Source organism: Doryrhamphus excisus, linkage group LG23 (genome assembly GCF_037039965.1).
Source record: "Doryrhamphus excisus strain RoL-2023G ecotype Guam linkage group LG23, RoL_Dexc_Guam_v1.1, whole genome shotgun sequence".
Classification (NCBI taxonomy): Eukaryota; Metazoa; Chordata; class Actinopteri; order Syngnathiformes; family Syngnathidae; genus Doryrhamphus; species Doryrhamphus excisus.
The window spans coordinates 10,458,320-10,479,679 of NC_136379.1; the positions used below are offsets into that span (position 1 = coordinate 10,458,320).

General features: G+C 45.4%; 2 protein-coding genes across 6 annotated transcripts in view; both read left to right on the plus strand.

Annotated features, from left to right (window-relative positions):
• The first annotated feature begins 1,108 nt into the window (after nt 1-1,108).
• rbmx (RNA binding motif protein X-linked) lies at nt 1,109-6,177 on the plus strand. 4 transcript variants are annotated; one of them, XM_078788392.1, is made up of 10 exons: nt 1,109-1,398; nt 1,514-1,641; nt 2,611-2,698; nt 2,790-2,896; nt 2,974-3,127; nt 3,192-3,284; nt 3,370-3,481; nt 3,555-3,677; nt 3,740-3,828; nt 4,387-4,994. In XM_078788392.1, exons 2-10 carry the CDS (start codon nt 1,624-1,626, stop codon nt 4,698-4,700), a joined length of 1,098 nt encoding a protein of 365 aa, XP_078644518.1. In that variant the 5' UTR covers nt 1,109-1,398; nt 1,514-1,623; the 3' UTR covers nt 4,701-4,994. The 4 variants fall into 4 exon arrangements, 3 of the variants coding, with proteins under 3 accessions (XP_078644518.1, XP_057920089.1, XP_057920088.1); XR_009121255.2 differs by lacking the exons at nt 2,611-2,698; nt 4,387-4,994 and adding exons at nt 5,869-5,955; nt 6,027-6,177 and having other exon boundaries at nt 1,115-1,398; XM_058064106.2 differs by lacking the exon at nt 2,611-2,698 and having other exon boundaries at nt 1,114-1,398; nt 1,494-1,641.
• Nucleotides 6,178-6,933: 756 nt separating this feature from the next.
• Nucleotides 6,934-21,360, plus strand: part of arhgef6 (Rac/Cdc42 guanine nucleotide exchange factor (GEF) 6) — a 49,689-nt gene continuing 35,262 nt past the window's right edge. The window contains exons 1-17 of one of the 2 annotated variants that reach the window (XM_058053121.2): nt 6,934-7,282; nt 8,160-8,243; nt 11,237-11,321; nt 12,514-12,629; nt 12,702-12,927; nt 12,992-13,044; nt 13,258-13,352; nt 13,515-13,610; nt 13,756-13,878; nt 14,869-15,007; nt 16,135-16,194; nt 16,331-16,477; nt 17,515-17,601; nt 19,212-19,293; nt 19,412-19,527; nt 19,609-19,788; nt 21,331-21,351. In XM_058053121.2, coding sequence (XP_057909104.2) covers nt 7,118-7,282; nt 8,160-8,243; nt 11,237-11,321; nt 12,514-12,629; nt 12,702-12,927; nt 12,992-13,044; nt 13,258-13,352; nt 13,515-13,610; nt 13,756-13,878; nt 14,869-15,007; nt 16,135-16,194; nt 16,331-16,477; nt 17,515-17,601; nt 19,212-19,293; nt 19,412-19,527; nt 19,609-19,788; nt 21,331-21,351 — 1,875 coding nt within the window. In that variant the 5' untranslated portion in view covers nt 6,934-7,117. The remainder of the gene's footprint in view (nt 7,283-8,159; nt 8,244-11,236; nt 11,322-12,513; nt 12,630-12,701; nt 12,928-12,991; nt 13,045-13,257; nt 13,353-13,514; nt 13,611-13,755; nt 13,879-14,868; nt 15,008-16,134; nt 16,195-16,330; nt 16,478-17,514; nt 17,602-19,211; nt 19,294-19,411; nt 19,528-19,608; nt 19,789-21,330; nt 21,352-21,360) is intronic. The other variant, XM_058053184.2, reaches the window with a different exon arrangement.

A 21,360-nucleotide genomic window follows, 5' to 3' on the forward strand; every position in this document is an offset into this window, starting at 1 on the left:
TTGTTCAAAAGAATTGTATCAGTGAATATGGCGTCCAGACACAGGAGCTGGGCACCGACAGCCAATAGGAGTTGTTGCATTCCTTTCATTCTTTAGCATCATAGATTTGATTCAAAAACTTGCTTGAAATCAAAGATTAAACATTATTAGATTGTTCACAATGCAGTGTGGGTCGCACGGTGACCTCGTGGTTCACATGCAGGCCACACAGTCAGGAGATCAGGAAAAACTCTGTGTGGAGTTTGTATGTTTACTCCAAACTGTCCATAGGTATGAATGTGGGTGGGAATGGTTGGGAATGGGATTGGCTGGCCACCAGTCCAGGGTGGACCCCGCCTCTCGCCCCAAGACAGCTGGGATAGGCTCCAGCACTGCACCCTAGGGAGGATAAGCGGTAGAAAACGGAACGATGGGACAATTCAGTGTGTTTGTTTTTGTTTGGTTAAAATATATGTCCTGTGTTTGTCTCAGATTATAAACATAGCAACAAAAAAAGAACATAATATGGTATCGGCAATACTGTACCTGTATGTACTTGGTATCAAGCCGATACCAATCGCCCACCCCCACTGCCTGGCATCATCAGTGGTGACGTTCTTCCACGAAAAACGCGGAACTGACTTGATCAGCAACCGGAAGTAAAAATGTACGACAGTGACAACGAAAGAAACACTTTTGCCTGTAAATATTTTAAAGTCCTGCGTATACATGCGTAGTCAAAATATGCATGCTTTTGATATGTCATGCTTTCATGTTTGAGAGATAAGAAGGGGAACCTCGATGCCAAAGCACCGCTCCCAGGGCCGGTGGTTTATATACAAAAGCCGTCCAGGGAACGTTTTGCATTTTTTGACGCCCGTTAGAAAGGATCACTTTTTTATTTGTGTATGAAATAAATGTCATAATCGATGTCCTGTTGCAGTGTGAACAATACATGAAATAAGGTTCCTGTCGGGCAAGGCTAGGAAATGCTTTTAAAAGCGTCTGAAAATAAAGGAAGATTATAGTGATTTGTGGATATTATTTCATTGCCGTCTATATAAACATGCATTTTATTAAAGTTGCACATCTAACACATTGGATAATGCACTACTTCCTCCTGACAGGTAGATGGCGACAGATAGTTTCTGTATTCGCTTGCTTGCTATCACAACAAAAGAAGAGAAGACTTCAAGGGGCGGACATCTGTCCTCTACACGAGTGTGGTCTTTTGTGGCTACATCCGTCTTGTTGTTACACCTAAGTGGCATTTGTACAGAGATTTGGGCGTCATTTAAAACACACCAAGTGTTCGAGTGAAGATTCGTATTCGTCTGGTACGCTTCGTAAGCGAGAAGAAAACACGCTTCGAATCTGGGGAGCGCGGTAATCGCCATTTTGCGCATTCAACAATCGACGGTACGGTGCCAAATGTCTAAAAAATAACTCCGTAACACAATTTCACGTGCTGTATTGTTTCCACGCGAACAATAATACTTGATTGACTCATACAGTTTATCGTTTCATGTTTCAGGAGGATTTTATTTTGCAACATGGCAGAAGCAGACCGACCGGGGAAGCTGTTTATCGGTGGGCTGAACACCGAGACCACCGAGAAGGCCCTGGAGCAGTACTTCGGCAAATATGGCAGGATTGCTGAACGTGAGTAGAGAAAGATTATATTTCCAACTTGATAAACGGCTATAAAGGAAACCATAATCAATTCGAAGGAACGCCAAGTATATGCCCAGCTAGGTGGCGACACTATCGGTGTCCATTGCAGCCGCAGTTCAGGGAGCACAAGGCGGGCGGAAAGTCCAACTGCTCAGCCTCGTTTTGAGTAGTTGGAGGAATCGCCTGAAGATCGGCCCGTGATCTCATTTTTCTACATGATTGTGAATCCAGGCGCCCATGGGCTGATTCTGATTTCCATTTACACAGTCCATTGTGTAATATATTAAATTGCCCTTTATTGTCTTATTGTATTAGTTTTGGTTGTTAGTGATTTAGTTGGTTCACAACCTAATGTGATTTAACATTACATTTTGCTTCATGTAAAACATGAAAGTCACTTGCTTTTAGTTTTAAGTACACTTAAAACTATACCCACTATCAAACAATAATGAGGGAAATACGAGGTCTAATAGACTTCTTACTAGCCACAGATAATGTGGTGGGGAAAAAACGAGTTAACCGTGAAAGCAACACTATGAAGTTCACATTACTAGTGATGGTTGATGCAGAGCTGTCTGCAACAGCATCCATTATTCTTTTGTATTTTGTAAAGTTTGTGTTGTGTGGTTTGTAGTCGGGATGTCTGATGACCTTGACTGGCCGAACGTGATGAAAGGAAGCTCAGGAGGCACTTTTCATCAGCACACATTGTCATCTCATCCTAACAGAGCCATCAACAGCTCAAAGACAAAGCGGCACATGTCCAGCCTTCACAATAAAGTCACTCTACATTGCATCCTGCCAGACAGCGTTTCACATAATCTGAAAAATGGCTGCATTTGCTATAAATTCTTAGGCCGGGAAGTTGGGACTCTTCCTTCAATTTGGTCATGGTTTTGTGACTTGACATAAAATATGGCCCTTTTGTATAATTGACATTTGTCCTATTTTGCACAGTTTACTTGTGAAATGCTGCTGGAATATCAGCATGGATATAAGTACCGGACAATATTGATAATGAAGTGCTGGCAAATGTGGAACATGAGTAAGAAGCCTACATCCCGCATGTCTAACTGAAAGTGCAAGTAGCCTGCATCATCCTTGCTCTGTTCTCACCCTTCATTTCTACCTTCCAGTTCTTTTGATGAAAGATCGTGAAACCAACAAGTCCAGGGGCTTTGCATTTGTGACATATGAAAGCCCGGCTGACGCGAAGGACGCGGCACGAGAGATGAATGGAAAGGTACAGGTTTTTACAGGACAGGGTGTAAAAATGACATTGGCCTTGATAGTCATTGTGTCGCCGCCATCGTCCTCCAGTCTCTTGATGGCAAGCCTATCAAGGTGGAGCAAGCTACCAAACCTCAATTTGAGTCGGGGGGCAGACGAGGACCACCCATGCACTCCCGCAGTCGTGGCCCGCCTCGGGGCATCCGTGGATCCAGGGGTGGTATGAGGGGCCCACCATCCAGAGGTAGGTAGTTGAAAAATTTTGTTTTTCCTCTTAAGCATGTCCATCAAGTTTGTTTTGCTTCCAGACTACTATGATGATGGTGGAGAACCCTTCTTTAAGGGGATGAAGAGAGGACCTCCTATGCGCAATGGAGGTCCCCCACCAAAGATGAGCAGACGTAAGCCCCCCCCCCCCCCCCCAATGATTGCCTTCAAAATGTTTTGGGCGACATTTTCATGTTTGGTGTCACTATCAATTTTCAGCCCCCATGTCAAGGGACAGGGACCCCTATGGCCCACCCCCTCGCCGAGACTCTATGTCCAGGAGGGATGACTATCCATCACCTAGAGATGACCACTATAACTCAAAAGACAGGTAGGCCCCTTTTGGACTGCGGTAGTACATTTGGCCACCAATTCCAATTTTGAATTCAACATATTTTTGACAGCTACTCCAGTCGAGATTATAGCTCAAGAGATTCAAGGGACTATGGACCGCCTCCCAGAGATTTTTCATACCGCGACTACCCAAGTTCCAGAGATGATTATGGCTCAATGTCAAGAGGCTACAGGTAGGAGTTTCACTTTTATCAAAAAGCTTGGGAGAAATCCCACATTTTTTTTTCTCTTGCAGCGATCGTGATGGTGGAGGCAGAGAGTCCAGGAGCTACATGGACCGCCCAAGCGGTGGCGGCTCATACCGGGATTCATTTGATGGTTACGGTAAGATATTTCCACACAGGTACAATGAGACAATGGCACGAAGAGGAGCTGCAAAAGAACAACCCAAAGGAAACTGGCATTCACTAAACTTATCAAATGTTTTGACCAGAAACTAGCTGTCCAAGCATTGGCACCACTATTTGCCTCAAAAAATAAACGTGCCTCAACAATATTGCAGAATAGTTAAGATGGCCAGAGATGACTACACTTAGGAAGCATCAGACGTCCTTGGAAGTGTCCACAGACCAGAATAAGCACTCCCTCAAGGAGTTTCCTCACAAATAACCACCAAAGAACACTTGGAGCTCTAAAAGGAAAAGTGGCCTCTGAAATCAATGATATTGCTCAAGCGCTCCATGTACCTGGATGTTTAGCAGCCATAGATATTTGCAACAAACCTGTTCCAACACAAGGTGGGACATGCATCCATGGCCACCTGTTCAATTGCTTAGTCACAGAGTTCCATGTAATGACAACGAATGAGCACCAAACCTTGCAGGAACAAAAACAATGTGTCAAATTGAACCTTTCCAATTACCTGACCCGTTGACCCTGCAGGTAACTCTCGCAGCGGCCCACCTTCACGGGGCCCCCCACCGTCCTTCGGTGGGGGCAGCGGAAGCAGTCGTTACGATGACTATGGTGGCAGTTCCCGGGATGGCTATGGCGGCCGTGACAGTTACAACAGCAGTCGGAGTGACCCGTATCCACCTCCCCGAGGAGAGCGAATGGGTAGGCAGGAGAGGGGGCCCGCTCCCCCTGTCGAGAGAGTATACCCTCCTCGCGATCCATACGGCTCGAGCCGTGGAGGGCCGCGCGGCGGCCGTGGAGGAAGTCGAGGCGACAGAGGCATGGCTCGCAACAGATACTAAAATGGACATGGAAGTTTCCCTAAAAATACATGTTAAATCTTTGGGCACCGCTCAGCGCCTTGTGGGGGGGTCGCTGACAAAACAAGTCACCATGTCTAAACCTGTGAAATATAAAGCTTAGCTTTCAATTGTATCTTTTGACTTTCCCCATTTTTTGTGTTAACATTTGATTTGCATTTTTTAGTCCTAAAGTTCAGTAACGGAGTGTTTTTGTACATTCAGTGATTTTAGTACCTGCAATGCCCTAAAAGTCTGGCTTTTCCTCCACCAATAAAGCTTTTAGTTGTACCCTCACCACTGAGCAATGGCATCAATATTCCAACAAGACCAAAGACTGGGAACCTACCGCGTGAATGTTGACTAAGTGAACCATCCCGTTTATCGAGTTCTCTGTTCAGTTGCTGAGTCTGCTCTGGAGCCTGAGTTGACTGAAAAAAGAAATGTGATTCCGACTCGTCACTTCTGTGTTAGGCGAATGTCACTGTCAAAATGTTCCAATGTAGTTCCCTCGGAAATGGATCCATCGTCCTAGAGCCATTTGATGGCATGCTACGACATAACCAAAGGCAGCCAAATGCAAGCTCCTATCCTACAAGATCCCATAGTCCACAGCTGGTAAGCAAAGCAAACCTCTTTGTTTCTCATCTGTAAACTACTTTGACTGTCCTGTATTACAATCGTCACTCCATTCAAGACAGCGTTTTCCCTCAAAGGACTTAAGACAAATGGAATGTGCCTTTTCATTCTATCTAAATTTGGCAAAAAGGCAACACAAGAAAACTCCCACGGCAAGACCTTTGCTCCCTTGCCAATCAAAATTTTGATCCAATTTTTGCCAGCTGAACCTTTTTAAAAAGGAGATCCTTTTGCCCTGAGTAAGCACGTGTCTGATCTAAGTAAGCAACTTTGACATACAATAGACAAAACTATTACTAAGAACTTTTGTCAGTGTAAAATGAAGACAAATGATCCTCCATTCTCAGTATAAAGCATTTCCTCAAGCATGCCAGTGCAAACAAAGGAGACCCCTGGAAGACCGCTATCGCAAGCATCCAACTGGAAATCCTTCACGCAAACTGGACCAAGGACTTGGGAAATCCCCTTTCAATGTTTTATCAATACGAAAGATAGCGGAGGGTATGGTAGTAAATGTGTGTTGTCATTGCAGGATGAACCCTGAAAAGGCGGCGTCTCTTGCAGAACGTTTGTCTCCAAGACATTTGGACCGATGATGATCGCAGCCCAGTTGGTGCAGGTACTTCCTGTAGAAAATCAATGTCTGCACTCATTTGGAACCACTTGTTTTGAGTGTCTGCTGTCTTTCAGGGTGTGCCGCAGGCCCAAGACGGCTGCTTGAAAGAGCGCAGGATGAGAATTGGCTCGAACAAAGTTTTCAATAAATACCAAAAACTAAATCCTGGTTTGCTGACTGTCTTGTCAAGACTTGAGAACGTTTCCATTAAATGTTATCCCACTCCCTTTGGTGTGGCAGTGCTTTGGAAGTTGTTCCTGAAGATGTCTTCTGAAACGAGTGCCATGCATGCAGCACGTCCCAACAGAATATTGGTGAAAATCATAGAGGCTATACCGGATTCTAGAGAAGTCCAGAGACAAAAAAGGTTGTTGTTAAGATGAAGGATGCGGATGCCTACTGTAATGGTGTCTTTTGTCCCCATGTTGGTGTCTGTGCCATGGAGCAAGGAAGGCCCAGCATTCTCATGTCAAGGACATTGACTCAAAGCAGCGCTGCGGTGCTCAAAGCCTCCAGGGATTTTGAAAAGCTTTTTATTTTCGTGTTAGGGTTTTTTCACTGTATAGAATGTCTCTCATTCAGGTGTCTTGTGGACTTGCTAAAAGTGTGGGGTATTTTTCCATTCCCTTTTAGCTACAACAACCTTAAAAAAACAAACATATATGCTTTACATTGAACCATTACTGACCCATATAGTTTGTTTCTTCTAGCAGGGGTTGCCTGGGAGGTGCAGGCACATCTGAGTTAAGTCAATTGTCTACTAGCGCATTCCGTATCCTAACAAGTTGAAATGAAGTCACCGGCTACAAATGTGCACTAACCGTCAGTCATGAACTGCTTTGATGCAAGAGTATTGTGTGAATTGTGCCAACCGTGCCGGCACCCACACATCCTAAACATCCTATGGAACCCCTTGCTGCACCCTCACGTGTTGCTGTGTGAGGAAGGTACCCGGATGTGCATGCGACTCATGCTCTGCCTATGAGCCAGCAGGGGTGATCATCACTTTTTGGCATGTCGTAACAACCCTCCTTCCTTCTTTCCACCCCCTCCTCCCTTTGACGCCTGCAACCGAACTTGAAGCAGAAGTGCGGGCTGCGAGTTGCATACACCTCGGCATGAGTGCCGTTTAGGCGATGGTTAACCCCAACCCTAACCCGGCGCCATGAACCCAGAGGAGCAGACCGTAACGTGGTTAATATCGCTGGGGGTGCTCAGCTCACCCAAGAAAAACATCGCCGATCCGGAGGAGTTCCTGAAAGCCTCCCTGAAGGATGGCCTCGTCCTGTGCAAGCTGGTGGAGCGGCTGGTGCCCGGCTTCACCGCCAAAGTGAGTTATCGTGGAGGAAAGTTCTCGCAAAAAGATCCATAGCCTGGTAGAGACTAAGAGCAGAGGTGTGGGGGGGGGCTGTCAACACAGACAAGTCAGCCTGGGCCGTCTGGTTTAAAGTTAGGTCCATTTAAGGACCAATAGTTATTATATCTGCTTAACTTAAGTGGAAGAAAATTTGATTCAACTCTTTCAAGAAAATATTCTCCATTCTCGACACGAGCGTGACTTGCCACCAAAATCCGGAAGTAGTTTCTTTGAAAGGAGTATGCGTGGTCAGTGTATTTACACTTTATATACATTATGCAGTGTTATTTCCACGTAAAGCGTGCATGTCGATGGTAAAGTCGATAATAGTAGTTTACAAGGAAGAGTTCGTCACTTCCTTCTTGAAGCCTTTCCCTGTTCGACCTCTTGGTTCGTCAAGATGGCGTCAAAACAGGAAATCCACAACCACCATACAGGAAATCGTTGTTTGCAGTGCCTAGGGTGGCTTTGAAAATAGTGCCTACATATCTCTATCGCGCAACGTAAGCATCGGATCGTACAAGGACAAATCATGCCATTTCACAGTGCAACAATCCCCTCGCAGTTTCCAATCCCAAAATGCGAACTGTAAAATGTTATTTTGAAAGTCGTACACATAAGCGGATGTTTGTGTGTGTCGGCGCTCCTTTGGCACTTCGGCATTAATGGTTGGTGTTTTCACGAAGGGTACGCCGAGAGACTTCGTGTTTCATAAACTCACATTACAACAGCCACGGCTGCTGAACTTCCACGGCTATTGAGTCACCCAAAGTACCCCAAGGTCGGATTTGACGCGTTGTAAAAGTGTCCCCTCATAAATTTGCAATATTCCGTGTGTTTGTGCTCCCAGTACTGCCTGGATCCCCGAACCGAAGCTGACTGCATAGGCAACATCCGAGAGTTTTTAAGAGGATGCGTGTCCTTGAAAGTGGAGGTAAGTTATACATACTCAATATAGCCACCTTTCCGTATTGGTAGCCCTGTGCATGTCTCCCGAGTGGACTTGTGTGCTTGTTGTCGTGTTTCCCTGCATGTCCGTGTGTCGAGTGAGGTTAGACACGGAGACAGAAGAGAAGCAGAAACAAGTGATTGGTGTCTAAAACACCTAGAAAACCTTCCCACGGAGTGTTTACTGCACTGAGGGGTGCTACTTGTTTGGCTAAAATCCTTCCAGATCACAGTCTATCATATCAACACCTGCGCCAGCAGTTAGGAGCCACCTGATTGGACGCTCACGTGCTCCATTCAAGACTAGCTGGGAAGTAGGAAATATCTTTCTTTGGGCCGACAGGGGCTCAGTAAAACAAACATGCAAGACCACCGTAAGTTGTTTTGTAAGTGCTCTGTACTTTTACTTTTCATTGTTTTTTGTGTGTGAATAGATGATATTTGATTATCAGTCTGATTTCAGTAGATCCATTTTTTTGTAGGCACCATAGACTGTACTTTGGTACAGACCAGTGGTTCCCAAAGTGCGGTACAGCAGTTTCCATTGGGGGTAGGTGAATAAAAGTCCAAATTGTGAGTGTACCTGAACGCCTCAAAGCGTGCGGAGACGGCAGCAGGATGGAGACAGAATGGCAAGTCTGAAGGATGCCTGTGTGCATTAAGAGTGTTTCCCCTTAAACGCATCATTTATATGATATTATTAATAATTTGTACTTTATTGTTCCAATTCATCCCCACACGGCGACAACTTGGCACTGTGAGTGGAGTTTTGACACCTGCGCATTCAGGGACACTCGTAAATCCCAGCAGCACATGTAGCCATCAGACATCAATGTTAAACAAAGGTCTGGAGAAATACTGCTTTATCAAGACTGGTCAGCCTTCCTCTTCTTTATGAAATGAATATGCAGACATAAACCATAGCCATCCTGGGTCAACTAAAATGACGTTTATTCACATGAAATGGATGCAAAGGGGAGGATGCCAACATCAGAGTGGAATCAAAGTATGGAGGATGATAACTCCTATTTATCAGTGCTCATGGCAATGAATTGTCTGACGAGGTACGCGACTGTAAAACCTTTGGGAACCACTGGTATAGTTTTTGGTGCTGAAAATGTGGTGCAATCCAGTAGTTTGCAAAAGAACCACCTCATCGAAGGGTATAAATGTTTACATTTGTTTGGAACAATGGTACAAATACAAATGGAATAAAACGTCAACTTGTCTCATACACTGCAAAGCTGCAGTGGGACTTGGAACGGGTACCAGACATTTGGCTTTGCAGACGTATGCTGGTGAACGTCAATCCCTGGCTCCGGGTTTTTATCTGGATAGCTCGTGCATATCATCATTTCCTACGCGGAGTTAACGTGTATTGGTGCTTCACATCTAGCGAAGATAGGAGATGAAGTTGTTGGTCAGTGGGAGGTAGAGTAGCTGTGAAATGTCGAAGTGGTTTGCTGTGGATAGAGCAGACTTCAGTAGTCTAACCATCCGCTACATTCATTCCGGGGGACACGGAGGTGAAAACATGGCAAGTGAGTTGAAGGAGTTTCTCCAGGACTTAGATGACAAGGAATACGTGTGTGGAGCTACTGACAGTGGATGTCCGTCAACAAGTGGAATAGACTGGCTTGCTTTGGACACTCTCCACACGGTGCCTTAGGTAAGCTTGCTTTTCATTTCGGCGTTATGGCTTAAGCATCCAAGGCTATATTAGTGTATGTAAACCTGTGAGCGGTGCTGAATGCGTCCGTTATCATGGAGGGAATGTGTAGCAGATGTCGGGCGTGTCCTCAGCCTTGCTTCGTGCCACACTGGACAGTAATGCTTCCATGGTTTTGAATCATGTTTTCTGCTCTGCTTTGGAGTCACATCATCTGCTTCGTACCAGTAGCAAATACTCCTTGTTGCCTGGCTGGCGTGTAACGCCCCCCCAAACCCATAATTAGAGCTTATGAAGCCAGCCGGTCTGCGGCACATCCTTCACTCACTGATGTGATCAGGCCTTTTTCCTTTGTCCTTCACCATCGCCGCACATGTGAGTTGGTGTATCCGGTGACTGCACAAAGACCACAGTCTTACCGTTTTCACTTCTGCACGAGGTTGGAAAAAAGGAAGTAGCAGTAACAGCCCCCCCCAGGAAGATGACTTACTAGTACACGCTCACTGTTCAGCTTCAGTTTCTTAAATCTGCCAAAGTGGGGATGCTGCCTCCTTCACCCATACGTCACGTGACCTGTTTGATTATGTTTGACCTCTTTTGGGTTGCCGCACACGTAGAAGTAGAAGATGGATATAAAGCACTGCCAGGACCTTTGGGCACCACGCCTGTACGCTCCATTGATTTCATCTTAATCAACTTTTTATTTCTGATTATTTTCTGATCTAATGATCTAGATTTGACAGTAGTATTTTTACCAGGTATTCTTTATCTGGACGGATGCATGTGTGTAACATACATATGTTATGTAAATGTGCTATTCTTAGGCTCCAGCACCCCCTGTGACCCTTGTGAGGATAAGCGGCAGAAAATGAATGAAGAGTGAAATGTGCTATTCTAGTCATTATAATAAAATATACTTGAGTTAAGTATGCAGGATGCACCCGCCATACCAGAATTGGGACTTGCCGTCAGTGACATACTGTATATACCGTACTTGGACATCCACACTAGACTTGGGAATGATGTTCGTTGTAGAAAATGTGCTGACATGTTGCTCATGAAGAGGATGTGATGTCACCTTGCTGCAGAGTTCCACGTCTATACTGAAGATGTTTTATTTGCCGTGTGAAAGCATCTACGCCGAAGGAAAGCATGGAGCTGTATGCATGTGAGCGGTGTTTTATTATGGGCTGCTCAGTCACAGATGGAGGTCACCCTTATTATGTCCGTCATGATCCATGTGACTTTCATGTGTGCATGCCGTTATCTCCCACTGACACGTATTTGTCTGGTCGTGATGTTTTCTGCAGGGGTTTGAGCCCGAGTGTTTGTACAGCGGACAGAATTTTGGCAAAGTCCTGACCACGTTGCTGGCCGTCAACTTTGCCACACAAGGTAAGAGCTGCACCATCCTTCCCTGACCTTCCCACTCTGCCGAGCAAAGGGGGCTGCGGTGATTCCACACCATTGATCGCTCAGCAGTTTTTCCACATTGAATCAATTATTCATGGGGGCTGTGTCATTGTCAAAGAAAAAACCCATCACGGTCACGCTGACTTTTTTGTTGACTTTCTGTCCTCGAGCACAAAGTTGGAGTACAGTATGTGACGAGAGCCAGCATAGCATCGTACTTGGAGTAGTCCATGTACAGCTTGTATAGCAGCAGAGACTTGAAAGGACTCCACACTCAGCCGGTATTGTCCCAATCATATACCGGGAGAGATGTCCAGCACGCGGTGGCTGCATGGTGGTCTGGGACTGCACTGGGGAGCTGCCTTTTGATGAGGGCAACATGAAAGCACCACCTCACTCAAAACTCAAATAGTCTCTGGTCAAATAGTCTCAATTTTTGTGCAACGTTTGTGCTGTTTTATTCAGTTAAAATTTAAAATATTCAGTCCTTATCATGGAGTCTTGAGATGAAGACCTGTTTCACATTTTTTATAGTCTGACCTGATATAGACCTGATACACCTACACCTGTGGAGAATTCCATGAGCATCTTGAATCGTTGTGAGCTGCACACTTCTAGACATGTTCTGCTCGTAAATGTCACAGTTCATGCGTGAATTCATCTTTTCCTCAGTGAACCGCAGCTCTGCCAGTGCCAGAAGCACTCGTGCATGGAGGCCAGACGCCATCACTTTGCTGCTCCCTTTTGCCAGCTATTCAGAAAATAACTGCTGTGTTGTCTTTTTTCTATACTTCTATCCCAGCTGTACACTGACTACTCTAAAGAAAGCACCTGACTCTCCTCACACAAGTGTTGTGTATGTTGCCAGATGCTGTGTGAAAGCTTGCTTGATGGGAATGTGTGTAAGGCACAGCTAGATAATGCAGAATGTCCAGCGGCTAAGGTGCTAACCCTAATGAATCAAATAAATGCAGCGGCTAAGGTGCTAACCCTAATGAATCAAAGAAATACAGAATGTCCAGCGGCTAAGGTGCTAACCCTAATGAATCAAAGAAATGCAGCGGCTAAAGTGCTAACCCTAACGAATCAAATAAATGCAGCGGCTAAGGTGCTAAGACGAATGAATGCTCATTTTGCAACAAAGAATGAAAGCGTCGGCGTATTGTGTCGACAGACAGTGCTGCAGAGAGGTCATGTCCACATCCCAGCACCCAATCCCTTAGCCAGTCCTCACACGCGACCTCCTGTGCCAAATCCAAAGGCTCTCTGCGGCGACAGTCCAAACCAGCGGTATGCTCCGCCTCCTCTCCTTATTACGGCATCAGGCTCCACAATGCTTGAAGCAGAAATCCCATCTTCCAGGAGATGTCTGAGAACGGTGGAGGCGGCGGTGTTGGGGGTAGTGGTGGCCAGCTGATGGTGAAGGCCCGCTTCAACTTCAAGCAGAACAACGAGGACGAGCTGTCCTTCAACAAAGGGGACGTCATAGCTGTGACGCGGCAGGAGGAAGGCGGGTGGTGGGAGGGTACTCTCAGTGGGAAGACAGGATGGTTCCCCAGCAACTACGTGCGTGAGGTCAAGTCCTGCGGTGAGTTGATAGAAAAGCCAAAGACAAGACTGGAAGATGTTCTGATCTTTATTGCCTCCTCTAGACAAAGCAGTGTCTCCTAAAGGAGCCCAGCTGACCAAAAGCTACTATAGCGTGGTGAGTTGTCTTTTTATTGGCGTACCACTGGATATGTCCTTTTTTTCCCCACCTACCAGGTGGAACAACTGCACTTCTTGGTGTCTTCTTGTCCTTTCATCACTAAGAGAATGTCATGATGCTCGCCTGATATTTCAGATCATGAAGGTCTTCTTTGCGTTTGGTGCTTGTATTTCATGTGACGCTTGCAAAGAGATCCTGTGCGTCTTGCAGGTGGTGCAGGACATCTTGGAGTACGAGCGAGAGTTTGTCAAAGAAGTGCAAACGCTGCTGACTTGTTACCTGCGACCTTTACATGCCAGCGACAAGTAAGAGAGCTTTTTCCAACGTGATGATAATCATGGGCATGTCGAGGGCCTATGGAAGGCCGGTGTGAACAAGTAGGGGTGTTAATTGTGTCTTTTCTAACTCCATCTACACATGTGCATCTCTATTGCCATGGAACCCTGGCTTCGTTATTGCTTTTGCAGGCTGAGCAGTGCGGACTGCGCCACCCTGTGTGGAAACCTGGAGGACATCCTCACCTTCCAACAGGGCTTGTGTGCCTCTTTGGAGGAATGTACAAAGTAAGTGTGGCTGGATATTCATGCAGCGGGTTTACACCACCAGCTAGATAACCAACAGTATTATGCAATCCATGCTTTCATTCTTGAGAGAGGCAGAAGGGCGATGCAGGTCTCGGATATGACCTGAACTTGACTTTGTCACCAGAGTCCCGGAGGGTCAACAGCGGCTGGCAGGATGCTACCTGAATGTGATGTGTCAGATCAAGTCTCTCTACTTGTCCTACTGCTCCAGCCACCCGTCGGCCGTCTGCATCCTCACCGACCACAGGTAAGCCCACGCACAGCAGACCGGGAACAGTGGATGCCATGACATTTAGCCAGGGGCCGAGTGTGCTGCACGAGAGAGCACAGGAGCGCTTGTGCCTCGTTGCAGGTAGTCTTAACGCCACTGGGTGTCAGGCTAACATCAATACGGCATACTGTACCTCCTCTAGCAGTGACTCTCAACCACTGTGCCGCATCGCTTTTTTTCACATGAACATTTATTCATCATTTTCTGCAAATATGATGTCATTGTCGAGTGTCTGTGGCGCAAAGGCCTGCAGAGCAATATAATACTTGTCCATGTGGCAACAGGTTGCTGATTGGCTCGTTCCTGCAGGAGACTTAGTGATGCACGTGAGAGGTTGTGGTGATATTTTGGAACATTTTTGGTTAGAGGTGTGGCGCAAGATTTTTCCAATGCAAAAACGTGCTGTGGCGCTAAAAGGTTGAAAAACACTGTCTTATAGCGTGATGCCCACGCCGTCACACAGGAAGCTGTGTGTTGACAGGATATGCACAGTGTGGTTGTGCCGTCATTGTAGAACACATTTGCTTTGCAAGACATCACTTGATTGCTCAATGTTACCGAACGCTCACCTAATGCTGACCTGATACATGGCATAGGATGTACACCTGTGGCATATGTTGTACTTATTTGCTGCACCCCTGTGCAGCAAATGTCGTACTATGTTACCCGTGATCGATCAGAGGACCCCAAGTTTCTACTGAAGAGCCACATTGGAAACATCAGTGGTGTTAAATGTTGTGGTTTTTGAGATTTCCAAACCTTTTCAGCTTCTGACCCGCATCATCAGTTTTTATTGTAACATTATGTATGTATGTATGTGTGTGTGTGTGTGTATATATACGTATGTGTATATATACGTATGTGTATATATACGTATGTGTATGTATATATGTTAGCTATTGGGCTCTAGGTAGACTTCTGACTGTTAAAACAGACATTGAAGACATTTTTATCCATGTTTACCAGTGAGGACCTTGACAAGTTCATGGAGAGCCAAGGAGCCAGCTCTCCAGGCATCCTGACGCTGACCACCAGCCTCAGCAAGCCCTTCATCAGGCTGGACAAGTACCCTACCCTGCTGCAAGAGCTGGAGAGACACGTGGAGGTATGTGCCATGTATGGAAGACCTCGCTCCCTGCTTCCCAAACGGTTGACTGCAGAATGCCCCTTTCCCCATTATGCCCCCCCCTGTTCCTGCTTACACCTTTTATCTTCATCCATCTGAAATATTCAACATCATGGATTGCTTAATTTTCTACCAACTCCATCATGCTGACTTTAGATCATCTATGACATGGGCAATGACGGATACAGTACGTCATCATCCTACGTGTCTTCATAAATAGATACGTCATCATCCTACGTGTCTTCATAAATAGATACGTCATCATCCTACGTGTCTTCATAAATAGATACGTCATCATCCTACGTGTCTTCATAAATAGATACGTCATCATACTACGTGTCTTCATAAATAGATACGTCATCATACTACGTGTCTTCATAAATAGATACGTCATCATCCTACGTGTCTTCATAAATAGATACGTCATCAGCCTACGTGTCTTCATAAATAGATACGTCATCAGCCTACGTGTCTTCATAAATAGATACGTCATCAGCCTACGTGTCTTCATAAATAGATACGTCATCAGCCTACGTGTCTTCATAAATAGATACGTCATCAGCCTACGTGTCTTCATAAATAGATACGTCATCAGCCTACGTGTCTTCATAAATAGATACGTCATCAGCCTACGTGTCTTCATAAATAGATACGTCATCAGCCTACGTGTCTTCATAAATAGATACGTCATCAGCCTACGTGTCTTCATAAATAGATACGTCATCAGCCTACGTGTCTTCATAAATAGATACGTCATCAGCCTACGTGTCTTCATACTCTATATAGAATAGATATTTCTGAGCTATACCTTTGAGTCTTAAGTTGATGTGTGATGATTTTAGCCTTTTATCCATGATGACACAGTGAGTCAGACCTCCTGCCATTTGCCATGCTGGACAAGCTTTTTTCATACGCAGCTCATGATTGGCTCTTGTCAAATAAAGATAAAGGCTTGTGCATGAGGTGTTCAGGCGCTCTCATAATTGCGAGTGTTTTATTTTTATTCATGTCCCCACATGACGATTGGCTTAGCCCGCCTGGAGAAGATGGAAATAGTGTGATTGTGTATCAAATGCTGAGCTCATGTGTTCATGTGCTCTCCACAGGAAGCTCACCCAGACTTCCCTGACATCGTAAAGGCCACGGCAGTATTCAGGAGCTTAATGGTAAGTGTGGTTCCCTCTTCTGAAGTCTTTCTATTTGTACGGAGAACAGCAACATTCACACAAGTCAAGAATATTTTGGCATTTCAAGTGGATGCTCAGATGTTCATGCATGATCGGATGATACTTTTTGCTCTAGATGCAGAGCCAGGACCTGCGAAAGCGCAAGAACCTGGAGCTCCAGATTTTGTCGGAACCGGTACGCGGCTGGGAAGGGGACAGCATGAAGAGCCTGGGCCATGTGGTCTACATGTCCCAGGTCCACGTGAGGAATGCCTCCAGCGAGGTGAGCCAAGGTCCCACGGCCAAGCCACGTGTGAGATGTAGCTTCACTATGGACCTCCAAAGGGGGTTTGTGGTTATGTAGACACAACCCCCATGAAAGACAGACTTCTCTTTTCTTGTGGCTTTTCTATGTAGGGCTTTGACTGATTGGGGGGCGGGGCTTGGAAGAAGATTCAGTGCCACTGACTCTCCAAGCAGTATGCCAAATCGGCTCTTTCTTCTTCCTTTCACACACAAAAGCCTAATTAGCATTAGCATTAGAGATTACGTTCACCTTATGTTGCATGAAAATGGCAAGATAAACATATGATGGTCAAAAGAACACTACATGCTACTTTATTGACCTAATCAGTAATTGGACAGAGGCTGTCATTTCCTACATTTCCAAACTCATCATCCACTCCAGAGCTGTTGAAAGATGCAGGAATTGACACTGACAGTCAGTAGAAACCCTCAGAGCATATTTCCACACATCCTTTTTGTTTTGAAGCCCTAAACTGGATGTTCCTCATATGAATCGTTTATTTACGATATCGATATAATAAAACACAGTCATGGCTGCACGGCGTTCTAGTGGTTAGCGCACAGGCATTACATTTTTAAAAATGTAATACTGATTTGGAGTGCATGAGAAAGGAAAATGTTGCCCTCTTGGACCACATGGGTATTTACAAGTACGTATGTTGCACAACACAACAACACCAGAGCCAATGTTGTAATAGTAGTAAAGCCGGTGTTGAATGCTAACGTTAAGGCAGGGGTAAACACGAGTTTCACACGAGTAACAACAATTTCAAGTACATGCAGAGGTAGATAAAGCTTCTAGACTACCCAGTACACATCAAGTGCAGCTACTTGCCATCTTGTGGAGTAATTTAAAAGAAAACAGTATCAGGAGGTTGCCTACAGCCACAGTGGCTAATGCAGTTTTTAATTTGATTAATTATAGACCCAGGTGGGTATTTGCTTTTGTAGAACACATATCCGGCGACTCGGGGACTGTGAATAGATTCAATAACGCTGATGGGCTTCTTACAGGACAAAGACGAGCGCTACTTGATGCTTTTCCCCAACATTCTAGTGATGCTGTCCACCAGTCCACGGATGAGTGGCTTCATTTATCAGGCAAGTCATCACCTGACTGAACCTTGATTTATTGCAATGGGAGCGAGGGTTAGGTTTGGGTGGGTTAGGGTTGGGGTACACTGAGTTAGGTTAGTGTAGGATGGATAAGGGCGGGGTTGGGGTACATTGGGTTAGGTTTGATTGAGGTAGGGTAAGAGTCAGGTTAGGGTTGGGTTACTGGCAGTCAAACAGGCCAGGAATACTATGAACTAAAGGCTGTGTAAAGTGTAAAAATCAGTCTTGAGTCGGTACTTGAACATTTCTCCTGAGGTAGCAGCTCTATTCCACAGTGTTGGAGCCCCAGTAGAAAAATCTTGAGAGCCCGCATACTTCTTTCTGGCTCTTGGCATTGTCAGAAGACCGGTGAGTTGTGAGCATAGGTTTCTAGATGGAGCATAGGGTACAACTAGGTCAACCAGATGGGAAGGTGCCAACCCATGTCATATTTTTTAGACCAGTAACAGGACCTTTAAGTGGCATCTTAAATGAACCGGGAGCCAGCGCAACTTGGCTCGTACTGGAGAAATATGGTCAAACTTGCGCGTTTTGTACAAACTGCAGGCTTTTCAAACTTGCCATCAGAAGACCAGAAATCAGTACATTACAGTAGTCAGGCGAGACGTGACAAATGCATGGACTAGGGTCTCTGCATCATTACTGGATAGGATAGGCCGTATCTTAGCCATGTTGCCAAGATGAAAAAAATGCTGTTTTGATAACATTCTTCGTCCAATCCAATATCACACCCAGATTTTATCACACAGTCACTTTGGGTAATGATGCTTTGATCAAAACTCAGAGTGGTGTGTCATCGGCATAACAGTGAAAGCTAATGTTTAAAAGCTTATGTTTGCCCATGATGTTTCCAAGGGGAAACATGTAAATATTGAACAGACGAGGGCCAAGGCTTGTTTTTTTTAGTAAGGGTGGAATCACAGTGCCGGATGAAGGTGATAGATTTATAATATTTAAGATTGAGGGGGCTAGAATGGGGAACGGCTCTTTAACAAGTTTCCCAGGAAGCAGGTCAAGTAGACACGTTATCTGTTTTGCTGCACTAACAAGCTTAGAGATACTTGGTGAAAGTAGGAAAAGCTGGTGGGTCAAAGTATGGAAGCAATGCCAACAGTAGGGTTAGGGGTAGGGTCCTGGTGGCCGACACGTTTAACCGCTCATTTCATTTCTAATTAGAGGAGCTATATAGGAGAGGTCCTCCTTGTGTTAGCCACGCAACTGTGTCAAATAAGCAATTAGGGTTATTTTTATTAAGGTCAATTCATCTGGGAAAAAAAATGTGTATTTTTTTGCCACAGCGAGAGCCTGTTTTTTTTTGATCTCCCCATGCCTGACGGAAGACCTCAAGTTTAGTTGCACGCCATTTGCGCTCCATTCTCTGACAACTGTTTCAGCCTTCGAGTTTCATCTGCAAACCAGGGAGTAAGTCTTTTGGAACGAGACTGGCAGTATATCTTAAAGTTGCTACGGTATCAAGAGCAAGTTACGTTGAGTTAGGGTAGGGTTGGGTGAGGTTCGTTCCATTAACATCCAGGAAAACACAGACATCCCATAAGAAGAGGTAAACATGACATAACATTATGATGTTTGTCTAGGGAAGGCTGCCGCTGACGGGCACCACAATGACAAGACATGCAGAGGATGCAGACAGTGCACACTTTGCATTTGATATCACAGGTTTGTATCTGAACTACCGCTGCAAAGTCTATGAGACACATGCAGCCGTGCCAGAAGCTACTTTGACGCTCATCACCTTTGTGCGCCATTAAAGGAAGTGTGTGTGTGTGTTATGCAGGAAACATGATTGAGCGCGTCACAGTGTTCTGCAGCAGCGCCTCAGAGCTGCAGGAGTGGCTCGAGCACCTGCAGCCGTTTAGCAAAGGAGGCAGCCCAGCGGGCACCATCTTAAAGGTTGGCAGACACATAAGCCCATAAAGCCCCATGGATGCCACGCATGAGCCAGTGTGGTGTTACCTCTTTTATTCCATGCAGAACATCGAGGGCAAGTCTCTGAGCATGGTGGGTGCCCCTCCCCATATGTCTCACCTTGGCAGCCTCGCTGGCCTCGGTCGCGGGCCCCTGGAGCCGCCAAAGATCAGCAAGCCCTGGTCGCTCAGCTGCCTGCGCCCAGCACCGCCCCTCAAACCCTCAGCTGCACTGGGCTACAAGGAGGTAGGAGCTCCCTGTGGTGCCTGACTGGGGTTGCAGTTCACTCCACTCTACTTGTAATCATCCACCCTTCGGTGCTACGTTGGTCAAGACCCTCGCAGCTGTACTCTGCAGTATCATGCAGGCACCACCCAAATCATCAGATACACCTGCCGACTCCAATGAGACAGAAACTTTATGTGTCAACATTTCCTCCAATAATCGACGAGTGCATCGCCTCTTACAGCTAATAGCCACCTCACCTCCTTTTTATCCAATTTATTTCTATACTTTCATGAAATGAATAGACATACTTCATAAATCCTCTGGGGGGGCATATTTTCAGTATACTGATTTGAAAGAAGTGGAAATTAATTGAGATTTTTGGAATAGTTTATTTTCTTGGGTTTTTCAATGTTACATACAGCATAGATGATTATTGCTACCCTGGTAATCCTGTTAACATAATTGATTCAATACGCAAGAAAATGGACAGGTGAAGATAATAATGCCTGGCGCCCGCTTCAGTTGAGTAAAGACGTGTATCCTGGCCCCAGTATGTTGGTAGTTGGTGTTGGAGTGATGTCAGGCTCGTTACTGGTGGCAGCATGTCAGTATGAATCAAATAGAGATATTGGCCGTATAAAGTGATTAATAACATTGGTATTTCATACAGAGCAGATTTTCAAGGGAAGCGTGCAGTTTTTTAGAATGTTGCTGTGTGAGACACGAACGCGTCTTTCTCCTTTCTGTGTTGTAAAGATATAAAGGAGGCAGCTAATGGATGCACGTTGTGGGACACCCCATGGGGCCTAGCAAGGTGGCTATTCAAAGAGCTCCAAAAGCTCCAGCAAGGTTTTCTATCCCTGCTGTGAGCGTGTAGTAACGGCTACATTGATGCTAACATGTCGTACTTCCTGGGTGAATTAATTTCCCATAGCAACACAGAAAAACTCTGCACCTAGCCTCCGGAGCCAAAGCTACCATATGTGGCGTTACCTTGAGCCAGCAGAGCGGCCTGAGGCATTGGGAGCCAGCGTGTGCTGAGTAGCCTGAGCGTAACGATGTTCAGAATAAGAATAACAATGTGCTTCCTGTGCAGCCGACATGATGGAAATGGAGCGTCGTTGGCACTTAATGGAGGGGGAATAGGAGTGTCCCATTGCAGGCATTCTTAGCTGCCTCTTTTTACCTGTTTTTCCATCTTCAGAAGGACGAAAAAAGGTGCACTTTTCCTTTAGCTGCACCTTTTGTATTGCCGCTCATTAGATTCCGCAGGTGTACCTAATATATTGATGGGTTTCTTCATGATCTTAAGTTTGGCTCCTCTTTTTCCATGTGTACACCCTGACCTCCTCTTGCATGCATATTGCATACGTAACTACTTGCATGATTTTACTCCACTGCAATACAGCGAGATTCTTATCTTCTCCTGCAAAGTGGTATTTTATATATATATGTATGTGTGTATATATATATATATATGATTTGATCTGATCTCCATCACATCCCTCTCATATTTTCACGCACCTTTTCTTCTCTTTCTCCACCTTTTGTTGTCTGTAGAGGATGTCTTATATCATGAAGGTAAGGTTA